This window comes from Marmota flaviventris, chromosome 15 (assembly GCF_047511675.1).
Source record: "Marmota flaviventris isolate mMarFla1 chromosome 15, mMarFla1.hap1, whole genome shotgun sequence".
NCBI classification, from domain to species: Eukaryota; Metazoa; Chordata; class Mammalia; order Rodentia; family Sciuridae; genus Marmota; species Marmota flaviventris.
In genome coordinates this window covers 74,524,430-74,536,774 of record NC_092512.1, presented here as the reverse complement: position 1 = coordinate 74,536,774, position 12,345 = coordinate 74,524,430, and the positions used below count along the sequence as shown (strand labels likewise).

The 12,345-nt window shown below is 41.5% G+C and overlaps 1 protein-coding gene across 1 annotated transcript; it reads right to left on the bottom strand.

The window, feature by feature from the left end:
• Positions 1 to 6,321: 6,321 nt before the first annotated feature.
• Penk (proenkephalin) lies at positions 6,322 to 11,950 on the bottom strand. Its single transcript, XM_027932872.2, has 4 exons — positions 11,880 to 11,950; positions 11,738 to 11,793; positions 11,152 to 11,292; positions 6,322 to 7,323 (listed from the first exon to the last, which is right to left on the bottom strand). The coding sequence occupies exons 3-4, from the start codon at positions 11,287 to 11,289 to the stop codon at positions 6,655 to 6,657; spliced, it is 807 nt and encodes a 268-aa protein (XP_027788673.2). The 5' UTR covers positions 11,290 to 11,292; positions 11,738 to 11,793; positions 11,880 to 11,950; the 3' UTR covers positions 6,322 to 6,654.
• Between the last annotated feature and the right edge of the window lie 395 nt (positions 11,951 to 12,345).

The window sequence follows — 12,345 nt, the reverse complement described above, 5'->3', positions numbered from 1 at the left end:
GTTTTGATCCATTTCCTCTAATTTTAATGATATTGCAAATCTAATGAGTAAGCTGGCAAGTGGCTTTGCCTAGATCCTGTTTTCTGCCATTTAGTCCTGGTAAGCAGTCTTGGTTTTTATTTTTTTAGCCTGCTTCAGAAGATGGGGAGGCCTGTTCCCAGCTGAGGGGACAGCGGACCTGGCTTTTGTGTCTTGTTACCTGTCCCAGTTATCATGAAGGGGAGAAGGAGGTCACCTCCCTGGACCCTCGACCCAGAGCCCAGGTGTGTGCCATTTCAGCTCCATTTTATGTGCCGGTTTTGTCTTTTCTTTCTTGGATGTGCATAGGTTCATCATTTCCGAGCATAATTACATTTTAAACTTAAAACAATCTGCGTATCTTTGCTGTGCATTTGGATGGCAACATAGGCTTGTAATGATGTTGATTGAATCCTTAAGTAAAAGAGACATACTTCTCATTTTCCTTGGGCTGTTTATCTGCACAAATTAACCAATTAATTAATCACACAAATTGGCAAATAGCCATAAAAGAAAACAAATACTATAATGGCAAAACAACAAGAAACCACCAAACAACAACAACAAAAGTGTTCTATGACAGCTATAATGAAGGATCCTAACTATAATGGTGAGTCCAAGCAGGGAGGATTGTGGATGAGGAAGTCTGCAAGGCATTAATATTGGGGCAAATCAGACACTGGCTTCTAGTGCAATTAATTTATAGTGTTTGATATGAATGGACATGTTTTATTTTTAGTGGCTTTTAAATTTGGATCAAATTCCAAGAATTCCCCCTTATTAGGACCCAGAACAGCTAGGAGTTAGTCATACATATAAAATTCAATTTTTTTTTCATTTGAAAACTTTCAGGTACAGTAGATACTTAACTGGAAAAAAAACCTATCAAAACATTTCTGCCTGGTCCCCCTTTTGTAGCTCAGTATTCTTCTGTCCAAAGTTTCTTTGAATTCCATTTGTTAAGGCAGTCATTATTAGACTGTGCTACAATTTTGGAAAGCTGATTGGGTCAATAATTTAATGCATGAATTAGTGGTTACCAGCATGTTTTATGAGGTTATTTATGCACTTAGGAATTTTTATGTGATGTAGTGTAAGTCTTGAATGCTTCCTCTTTTGGTGCTTTATTATACAAAGGATGATTAACATTAAAGCTGTTTGCCACCAGGGAACATGGAGACTTATTTCCTGTTAGGATTAAGTTTCCAATGTAAAACACTGTGTTAGTCAGTTTTCTGTTGCTGTGACAATACCTGAGCATAACAACTTAAAAATGATGAAAGATTCATTTTGGCTCATGGTTTCAAGTTTCAGGCCAATGTCAGCCATATCCATTGCTTTGGGCCAGAGATGAGGCAGAACATCATGAAGTAAAGCTGTTAGCTCAAGGCAGCAGAGAGGGGAAGGGGCTGAGGACAAGAAATACCTTTGCAGATAACATCCCCAGTATACATTCCCCAGGGAATGTTCCTCCAAGTAGGTCCCGTTTCGTACTGTTTCTACCACCTCCCAATGGTTTATTCAACTGTAAACCTATCAATTAGATATTGATAGGTCAGAGCCCTCATGATCCAATAACTTCCTAAAGCCCCACCTTTGGATATTGGTTCACTGGGGACCAAACATTCCACATAGGAGCCTCTGGGGGAACATTCCATGTCTGAGCCATGGCATAGGAACACACTGGGAGACTGACTCTTGGTGTACTTGTTGGTATTCTACTTTGGAACCTGGATGGTGGTTCATGGCTGTGTTCTATAGTTTGAATGTCACATGGCCCCCAAAGTCTCACATGGTAAATGTTTGATCCCAGTGGAGATGGTGGGAGCTTTTAGAAAGTGAGATCTAGTGGGAGGTTCCTAGGTCACTGTGTGTGTGCTCTCAAAGGGGATTGTAGGACCCTGGTCTCTTCCTTGTCCTCTTTGCTTCTTGACTGGTAAGGTAAGTTATGTTCTCTGCCAATCCTCTCACCATGATGTGCTGCCTATCCACAGGCCCAGAGGATGGAGCGACTCAATCATGGACTAGAACCTACCTCTGAAACTGAGCCCAAACAAATATTTTCTCTTTATAAGTTAAGTGCTTCTGATATTTGGTTATAGTGATAGAAAGCTAACACAGTATGTTTTGTAGCAATTCAGTGAGATGTACACTTAGCGAAGTATGGAACTTTTTGTGACTATGTTATACTTGATAAAAAAAAAGTTAAGAGAAAAAGGGTAAGCACATAACAAATGGGTCTGTTTAAGCTATTGACAAACTCCCTCTACAGATGTGATTTTTGCACTAGCTTCCTATGGAGACACTTATTCCGGCCCAATAACGTAATCATGTTCTGTTTTTGCTTGCTTTTTCATTCTCAAGGCAATGGGTGACTGATTTTTGGTGTATGAATTGATTTTAAAAAACTTATTCATTGCACATTTGTTGTAAAACACTGGAACTTTTATATAACCCTTTTTCAGATAAACCCAGATTTTTTGATGGATGCCAAATGATGGCAGATGTGGAATGTTATTCCTTAAGAAGAATGAGGAGAGAGGAAACTTTTTTTTTTTTTCCCAGACAATGGGGTTAAACATGTCAGCATGTTGTTTGACTCATCTGCTCTCAGCTTCAAAGTGTTTTCTACCATATTTAGAGTAAAACCCACATCCCTTTCCTCAGCTTCCATGAGGTCTTTTAAGTTCTACAGACCCCTAATGATCCACCATGCTTCCATTTCAGGGCATTACACTCCTGTTCTCTTTGTCCTAGAATGAAGCTCTTCCACAAGGTGTTCGCCCAGCTATGCAGCTGGCTTCCTTCATTGGTTGAGTGAATAAATTGATTAATGTGGATTCGCTATATACGTTTCAGGGAAAAAGAGAAAAAAAAGAAAAAAATATTCAAAGAGCTTTATACCTCTCCCTATATTATTCCAAGAAGAATAATAATGCTCAAAGCTCAGACTCTTCATGCCTTTGTTATTGTTAGATTAACTTTTTAAAGAAGTCTTATTTATTTCGTTTTTAGGTTTTAGCAAAATTGAGCAGAAGGTACATACTCTTTCTGCACCCACCCCAGGCACGGACTCTCTTACTGTTAACATCCCCCATCAGAGTGGTCTGTTTTACTTTATTATTATTTTTAATTATTATTATTATTATTTTAAATTTTTACTATTATTACTTTTTAATTTAAAAACTGATAAACCTACATTGTCAAATCATAATTACCCAGGGTCCATGGTTTGCATTTAGGTTAACCCTTGGTGTTGTACCTTCTAAAGGCTCGGACAAATGTATAATCACATGTGGGTAACTGTTTCATAACACAGATTTTACATATTTGTAGTAGAAAATTGAAGAAATGAAGATAAGTATCAAGGGGCTGTTAGTTTCTGTTTCATAGGACAGCCATCAAGAAAGAGCCTGCTACCTAGTGACCACACTAGGCATGGATGGTATCTCATCCCTAAAAAACCCAGGGTGAAGTGGGTGGGTTCAGGGAGAGCCCAAGATCCAACTGGATGAACAGTGAGACTAAGCAATAGCAGCCTAACATTAAGTCTGACTGGAAGCTGGCCCTGGCTTACATGTTTTGTACACTTTGACACATGTACTTACTGCAGCAACCTAGGGAGGCACAGAGGGGCAAAGTGGGGCAGGAAGAGCTTCAGTTCATACAGCTAGCTGGCATTTCCACTCAGACAGGCTACCCTTAGGTTCACACATTATTAACTCTCAGAAGGACCCAAGCTTGGCATGGGATAGGGAAGTCCAAGAAAATGGAAATGAGGGGAAGAAAGCCCAGCAGTAGGGAAGGGGCAGAATGGAGTAGCAGCGCCCTCTGCAGGTAGTGAGGATCCCCATTCCTCTGGGTCAACATAATTTTCTCAGGAACCTGAAGTCACCAGCAGTTTTGGATTCATTTTACTGTACTCTAGCCCTGGGGGAGTCATGACGTTTTTGCTGAGTACACAGTACTACAGTCAGATCCCTGTTATCTGCATTGAAAATAGCATCCCCAGGGGACCTTAGGCAACCGCTTATTGGAATTTAAATAGGAAATTCTTGAAAACATCAAAGCCTTTAAAAGTTCTGCAAAATTCTAAGGATGAAATTTCAGATTGAAGGACAGCTCAGAAGATAACTGGAAAAGAAAGGAGGCCTATAGAACACCCTCAAGACACCTTTTGTGGAAAACCACCCATACTTTAAGGACTGTTCTGGGCCAGGGATCCTGGGCCCTGGGATGATTCACCTGGGTTCACAGCCTTGTAATCTAGGTGTGAAAAAAAAAGGAGGTCTCTCTCCCAATTGTCGTTTTCTGTTTTTTCTCACTTCCTGGTCCCTATCCTTGGTCCCTTCCTTCTGTGAACAATTTTGGAACAATATAGTAATACTCTAGGTTCCTGGTTCTGTACCAGGTGTGAGGGGATTAGAGAGTGTGACATTCACACCCCTGACATTGTGCAGCTCTGGGCAGAGGCCACAAGTGGTGAAATGAGCTGCATCCAGCTGTCCATTTACCATCCTGGTGTTTTAACCTTGTTGCCCCAAAACAAAAAGGAAGAGCTTAAACATCTGTGCTTGCTTTGAAAAAAAAAATGCATTTCTGTGATTATGACCTTATGTTATTTTCTGAAATGTGTATGCACATTGTATTTCTGTAACATAACTATATTACCTTCTCAGGAAGCCACAGGGCATTTCCCTTTGCTCATTGGATAGTATAGACTGGATTCCTGCATGCAAATTTTGGGAATCATTTGCTCCAGGGGAGACAATTTAGTAACTTTTTAAAAATTCTCAAAATGATGACCCCCCACACCTCTCAAATATGATCTGAAGATGTGTTTGACTCACATTGTTTTCAGCAGAATGAATTACCAACATTAAAAATCTTGGGATATTATCTTAAAAATCTAGATTTCAGGTTTCTTTGGAAAAGTCTGGCAATACTGAGCTGGCATGTCCAAGAGAAACAATTGGCTAAGGCTGAATAGAGAATCAGTATCTGCAATGTGACATGCTCCAATCACTCTTTCCCTTGAAATGGATTTTTTTTATATTTATTTTTTGATTGTAGCTGGACACAATACCTTTATTTCACTTATTTTATTTTTGCGCGGTGCTGAGGATCAAACCCAAGGTCCTGCACGCGTGAGGCGATCGCTCTGCAGCTGAGCCACAACCTCAGCCCCCTGAAATGGATTTTTAGGGTCAGCCACACTTGCTTCCTGACCTGCTTCACTTCCATTACGCACATCTCTAGTTCTAAAGGAGGAGAGTTTTCAAACTCCTGAAAGAAAAGTTAAGTTTACCAAGGATCAGGAAGGTAGGTGGTGTAGTGGTCCATGAAGGTGGGGACCTGTGACCTTATGCACTGGTCAGGAGGAAATGAATCTTCTAATGTGGATGTCCCAAAAGCCCTGGCAGGGGTGGACTTAAGAGGATAGACTGCCCAAGACAGTGGAGCTGTCTCATCGGAACAGACCCAGGTTTGGCTAATGGGTATCTTGTGGTCAACACTGTTGGACTGCAGACCATAGACTTATCTTCCACTTTCCTAAATTGCTGAACTCTAATATTTTGAACACAGGGGAAAGGGTAGGTGGGAGTCCTGGAAAAATGACCTGGTGGCTAGGGACTGAGCTGCATTTAGTTTCTATAAGAAAATAAAGAAATGTTACCTATCTTATGTCTGAATGTTGTCCTAAATGATTTTATTCATATGATATAATCACAAGTTCCTTATGTTTTGGGAATCTGCATTACATAAGTGTCACAATACAGTCCCTGATTACCTGGTTGCCAAATTCATTCTTTCATCCAATTCATTCATTCATATATCCATTCATCAGATATTAGAGAATCTAATACAGTCATAGTGTAAGGGTGTACCATGATAAACAAGACATAGTTCCAAGTTCTTCCAACTCTTGCTAGTGACATGGATAGGGGATAAGGAAATGGGGTGGAAAGGATACTGACTGCCAACAAGAAGACTGGAGGTTAATTCTATCTTTTAAGTGCTGAGCAACCTTGGGTCACGTACTTAGTCCCTCTGGGCTTCACTTTCTTCGTGTGTAAAATAGGGCTAAATAAACTTTACATCTTATTTTATTTTAATGCATTGACTTACCTATGATTTCCCATATAAGGAATTAAATAAGAAATGTTCTTGCAGCTTCAGTTAGAAGATAAGGAGGTCAGTGGCTGTTCTGTCAAAAGCAGGTTGTTGTGCGGTCTCTGAGTCTAGGATTTACTGTGGAAGCCTGAACATGCCTTGGAGAAGAAGAGACTTAGAAGAATATGGTGCAGTTGGGGTAATAGGTTTATTAGATCTATATACAAGGAAGCATTTATTGATATTTTGTCAAAAACAGGGAACAAGGTAACACACAATATTTTGGCGTGAAGACAAGAGAGCAACAATAGACCAAGATTGAGCTTAAAGACTCTCAAAAGAACACAGACCCTGAACTGACAACTTCCAGGCTGTAGAGTTATCCAGACCACATAGTTAATTGTACAATGCAAGCGTCACATGACAAGAAAACACGATCAATGTTATCAATGAGGCAGTTTCTCACTGGAGGGGGGAGAGTGGATTGTGGGGGCCAGGGGGGTCACTTATGGGAAAGGGGTATTAAAATCGCATAAATCCTCCATATCTTTTTTCCATCTCGGGAACTTCTTTGGAATAACTTTCTCCTTCCTCATCGGAGGGCAGAGACTCAGCAAAGCGCTTCAGGAAGCCCCCATATCTTTTCTGGTAGTCCATCCACCACTCTGGGCGGCCCACTCTTCTCATGAAGCCCCCATAACGCTTCTGCAGCTCTTTGGCCTCGTCTTCCAGTTGGGGGCTTCTCTTGAGGCCCCTCATGAAGCCCCCATATCTCTTGCTCACGTCCTCATCATTGTCACTGCCATCCTGGGGGTGGCTCTCTCTCCCACGGTTGTCACCTGTTCCCAGCAGCTCTTTCAGCAGGTCTGAGGAATTGGCCAGGGCGTCCCCCTCCTCTGCATCCTTCTTCATGAAGCCCCCGTACCTCTTGGCAAGGACTTCACCTCCATTGGCCTCTTCTTCGGGTTCCAAGGGGTAAAGTTCATCCATCTTCTTCATGAAGCCTCCGTACCTCTTCATGAACCCCCCATACTTTTTGGTGAGCAAATGGCTCTCTTCCTGCTTGCTGCCGTCTCTGAGGGTGTTGGTGCCATCTTGAGGAAGCTCGGGTTTGGACATCTGCAGGAGCTCCTTGCAGGTTTCCCAGATTTTGAGAGAGGGCAGTTGTCCTTCACATTCCAGCGTACAAGCCTGGGGAGACAATTGGATGTGAGGATGAAAGGAGGCTTCTCTGATTTCCCTAAGTCAGCAAATTGGGGACCACAATATGTTAACTTTGATGTAGAGATTCCCATGGAATAAGATCATCCCCATTTTCATATCCTAACTTTTTAATCACTCAACAGGAAAATGAAACAAATGAAAACCGGAAAAAGGAAAGTGGGGGAATTGACTAAATCAAATTAGAAATCTGTCTTTGGATATTAAATCCATTGTACATACTGTGCCATTCCAATACTTTAAAAGACCACCCTAACCGATTTTAACTTAGAATGGCTGCCTTCACAATCTAATTCCACTGTATAATTTCCCCCTCATTTTGTTTGAAAAAAAAATTTTTTTTGACCAAAAGAGAGAAATTTCTTTTTACCTACTTAGGGATAGTCCCTTAAAATTCCTTTGATTTTATCTCACCAATAACATCATTATTGGTAAGGCTCATTTGCTTTCTTTTGTTAATATTTTGCAACAATGGTAGCCAATATTCCTGGAGACACGTTTGATCTTCAAATAGAAACAACAATTTCAGAATAAATTTTAACAGAAAGACATCCTGAACACATAATTTAAGTCTTATGAATTATTTGAATTCTGATATGTTGATTTGCTAAAAATACATTGTTCCTCCATCAATTAAAACAGGTTTCATCATCTTGAACTGAATGTTGGCAATGATGAAATCAGCTATGAAGTTATACAGATACAAAGGCACAAATTAACAGTGTTCATTTTCTTAAATTGTGTCATTGGTGTAGAGTCAAAATCTTTTTCCACCTGAAAACATGTTATTCAATAAAATAGGAATGATCGACATATAATTCTTTTCTTTTATTGTACAATAAATTCAAATCACCATAAGATGAAGGCTATACGTTTTAATGTTCTTCAGATTTTTTTTCTATTCAACAGATTACTTGCATATGATGAAAGGAGACTACTAATATTACAGGAATATTTATAAAATCTATAAGGTATTTCTTAGCATTTCAGGGATTTTTATATTTGCATCAGATCTACATACAAAACCCGGTTACAGTCACTTGATTTAGACAAAAAAGCAAGGCCCTTTATTGCTATTTAAAAATATACTGATACATAAATTGATATTAAGTGATATTAAATACACACATATTATTTTAACAATGAAAATTATTTTCACAAAGAAAACATTTTATTCACGCAACAAAATATTTAGAATATATAGCCAACCAGTCCTCAATGTTATTTAAGCTTTTTGTGTCTAAGAAAATCAAATATATAAATAATATTAAAAAAATCAAAAGATGCTCTAATTAAAACTGTCCTGTTTTATCACTGATAATATCTAATTAAGGAATTTAAACATCATTAAAGAGTTAAGATGTTCAAGTGGCAGTGATATTTCCATTGCAACAACATTTCCATTCTAAAAAGAGAATTTTATGATCTTGTTTCCAAAAATTAATGTTTAATATTTTGTATACTTACACCAAAATGCTTTAAAAAATAGTGACAAACAATCACAGCCATCAATGCATCCTTAGTATTGATCACACACTGCATCCTATGGTCAGTATTGTATTAGATGGTAAATACTATTTGGACATCAGTAATGGCATGTCTGCTCATCTTTGCATCCTCCATGGTACCAAGCTCAAGTGTCTTTCACCTGATGGAAGCTCAATAAATATTTGTCACATTGATTTTACTCTTTATTTTCACCCAGGCAATCTCATTTCTCCTATGTCATTGTATCCAAGTTAAAAGGACAGAACGGCTGTAATCCCAGCAACATACACATTAACAAAATCTTTTGTCACTGAGAAAAATAAAAACACTAAGTGTTAAGCGCCAATATAAAATAAATCAGTTGGTTATTATTCAAAATGTTTTCCTAAGAGGTTTTTTGTTGTTGTTGTTGATGAAGACTTATTTTTTTTCCATGTTGCTCACACTACATATGCCATACCATCATCTGGATTAAAAAAAATCAGGAAGCAAAAATATAAAAAGAATATAAAAAGCAGTGAGGAGAAGTTTGAGAAGGGTGGTTAGTCTCTCTAATGAGTAGAGGCTGAGAAAAGTTGGCATTTTTGGTGATTTCCAGGGAAGGGCTAGCTGCCACACAATGGAGTGCTGCTAGTGTCCCTCAGCAATGGAAAAGGAAGATGAGTAATATTTTTTGGAGCTTGGTGAAGTGAGCAAATTAAATACAAAGAATAACTTGAAAGATTGTTAACTGTTAGTTTTATTAATTCACTGAATAACAAAAATTAATTAAATCTGCAACTATTTTGAGGTCAGGCTGTGTGACTTAAAAAAATCTTCCAAATTCACATAACCTGAATGTAGATGACAGAGAATCCTAGGCTACCGAATGAACCATGTGTGTATCAAGCAGAGACAAAGCTCAAAACACATGTGATGGGGTAGGGGAATTATGGGGTCTGAAAGATGGATAGTCAATATGGCATGGTTTCAGTTCATTTCTATCCCATGTATAAAATCTGTCACTTGCAAGACCTATTCTTAGGTTTGTAACATTTGCTCAATTTTGAGACATAGTTTTAAAGCTCATGACTATAGGAGAAAGAATAACAACGGATAAAGGGAATGGTTCCCCCTACTTAAGATGGAACATTTGCCTCATAGTTTTAAAATATACATTACTACCTGTCTTTTAGGCCAAGTTAACACATATAAAATGAAACATCAGGAAATTCAAATACTCAAATGAAAAACACATTTAACCTGAAATATATACCTTGGATTTCTGGAGTCCTTTCCTCAGTATTCTTCTCCATTTCAAGCAACACCATAATATTAAATTTCTTCAAAGGCTCAAGCAGAGCAAGCTGATTAGCTTGGATTAATACATTACTCTCTACTGAGTTTTTTAGGCATCACAAATCTCAACAAATTGCAGAGGCAGTACAAAGGAATTATTAAGGCTGTTAGTTAAGAATGAAGCCTCTCAAGTCTCAAAACCAGAGAATCTGGTCCGGAAAGCATCAGAGATGATTCAAGAACCAGTGGACTACATTCAGAATGATAGTCATTTTATCATGACCTCCCGCTAAGCCCTTTGTAGTGTGGTTTATCTTTGGACTGACACCACTTTTCTGGACACTGGCCATCTCTCCTGTGACCTTCTCATAACCAAATTAAACTGTTATTTTAGTCTGTATTATGAAAGTGTGGTCAAGACAAGTTGAATTCAGTCTCCACTTGTTTGTAATTAGGAATTCTTTCTATCCTGTCAATTGTGATTTCCCCTTCCCTCTTTTTTTTTAATCCCTTTCTCATCTCTTTGCTTGCTCCTATCCATAGGTGAGGGAGCTAGAAAAAAGAAATTCAAAAGGCGGAGATGAGATGTCATCAACAAAAATTGCATTTTTTTTCGGGGGGAGGAATGATGGTTGAGTGTGAGCGGTCTTTAGCTGGGATGTTAGGAGTTGGGGTGGCTGTTGTGTGTGGGGGGGGTCTTCCTTTGGACTACTTTGGAGAGAACTCAGTGCTATCCAAGGTGCTGAAGAGAGACCTTTTCGGGGTTCTGGGATCCCCAGAGTTAAAACAAACTTGGTTTGTGTGGAGATATCTCTGCTCTAACCAGGGCCAGATAGTCGTGGGTCCCCAACGCTGAGAGCCAGAGCGAGACCTCAGTCAGCGTTCCTAGAACAACCAAGGTACCTGGGTCGTCAAGGGTTCGCGCTTCCGCGACTCTGACCCGTGTGACCGAGGGACGTGTCCCGAGGCAGGCCCAAGGCTGTCAGCGAACTGTCCCGGCGACTAGCTTCACTCAACAAGCGCAACACTTACCAGGAAGTTGATGTCGCCAGGGCGCACTAGGCGGTAGCTGCATGTCGCGCAGTCTTGGCTGCAATCCGCCTGCACAGTAGCCAGGATCCCAGGTCCGAGAGCCAGCAGCCAAGTACAAAGTCTCAGGAACCGCGCCATGGACTGCGACGAGAGAAGCACTCGCGCTCAGAGTCTGTCCTGGCGCAGAAAGGATCCCTGGGAGAGACCCCTCGCTGAGACAACCCCAGGTGGGAGGGGGTCGTCTGAGCAAGAGCCCTTGGGGACACTCCTTCCTGGGATCCCCCTCCTCGCGCGCTGCACAACAGGGAGACCCAGGAATAGCTCAGATCGTTTTGCTCCCAGGTTGGAGCAGTCACCCCCAGCCAGAGGAACACTGCTATCTTCCTGGGAGTCCCTTGCCCAGGGCAGAGTGATGGAGCAAACGCCCGAGCACAAGTGCTATAGAGCAAGCTCTTGGGGAAGCACGATGTTGACTGGGGTCACAACGAAGAATCGGGAGAAAGATGAGGGGGAAGCATGCAATGAGAACAAGGGGACGTCCCCAAACCTGCAAGAACAAAGGTGAGTTTGGGGCAAATTCACTCACGTTGACGCTGTTCGGATGGAGCAGGTGGTTGGTAAAATCGGGTCCCAGACAGGATTCTGGAAGGAAAAGAAGAAGGCAAGTGTGAGGAAGGCGGCGTCGGGGGAGAAGCCGGCCAGGGTGCGCTGTCTGACGCGGGCCTCACCTTTGCAGTCCTTAGCGTTGCCGCGGGGCCGCGGGCTGGGCTGCGGGACTCTGAGCGCCTGCCTCACTGTCCCGAGGCTAGCGGCGGCTGAAGCCACTTTATAATTAGCCCCAAACCGAAGGAGGCGCGCGCGCCCCAATCGCCAGCGGGCTGCAGCTGACGCAGGCCCTACGCCAGCCCCGCGCCGACGCTTTCGCGGGAGGGGTCAGTCCCCAGCGCCTGCACACGGGGCTCCCAGGCCGAGGGTGGGGGTGGGAGTGGGGGTGCTTGGTGGCTCGTCTCACCGCCAGGTGACAAATCCAAGGCAATTAGGAAGTTTGGGGAGGGAGTGAGGTGGGGTCAACTTCCGCGCATAAAGTCACTGAAATTGCACGGTGGGATGCCTGCTCCCAGAGGGAAACCGAGGTGGGGGCGTTGGTTGGGCAGATGGGGCTGACTGTCTTAGATTCTGGGATATGCTGGACAC

What these genes read in the sequence shown, in the direction of transcription:
- Penk (XM_027932872.2), bottom strand. Translation starts at nt 11,289, where the DNA reads ATGGCGCGGTTCCTGAGACTTTGTACTTGGCTGCTGGCTCTCGGACCT. An exon ending in CTGGCGACATCAACTTCCTG is followed by an intron (nt 7,324 to 11,151) that starts GTAAGTGTTGCG and finishes TTGTCTCCCCAG; the next exon opens with GCTTGTACGCTGGAATGTGA.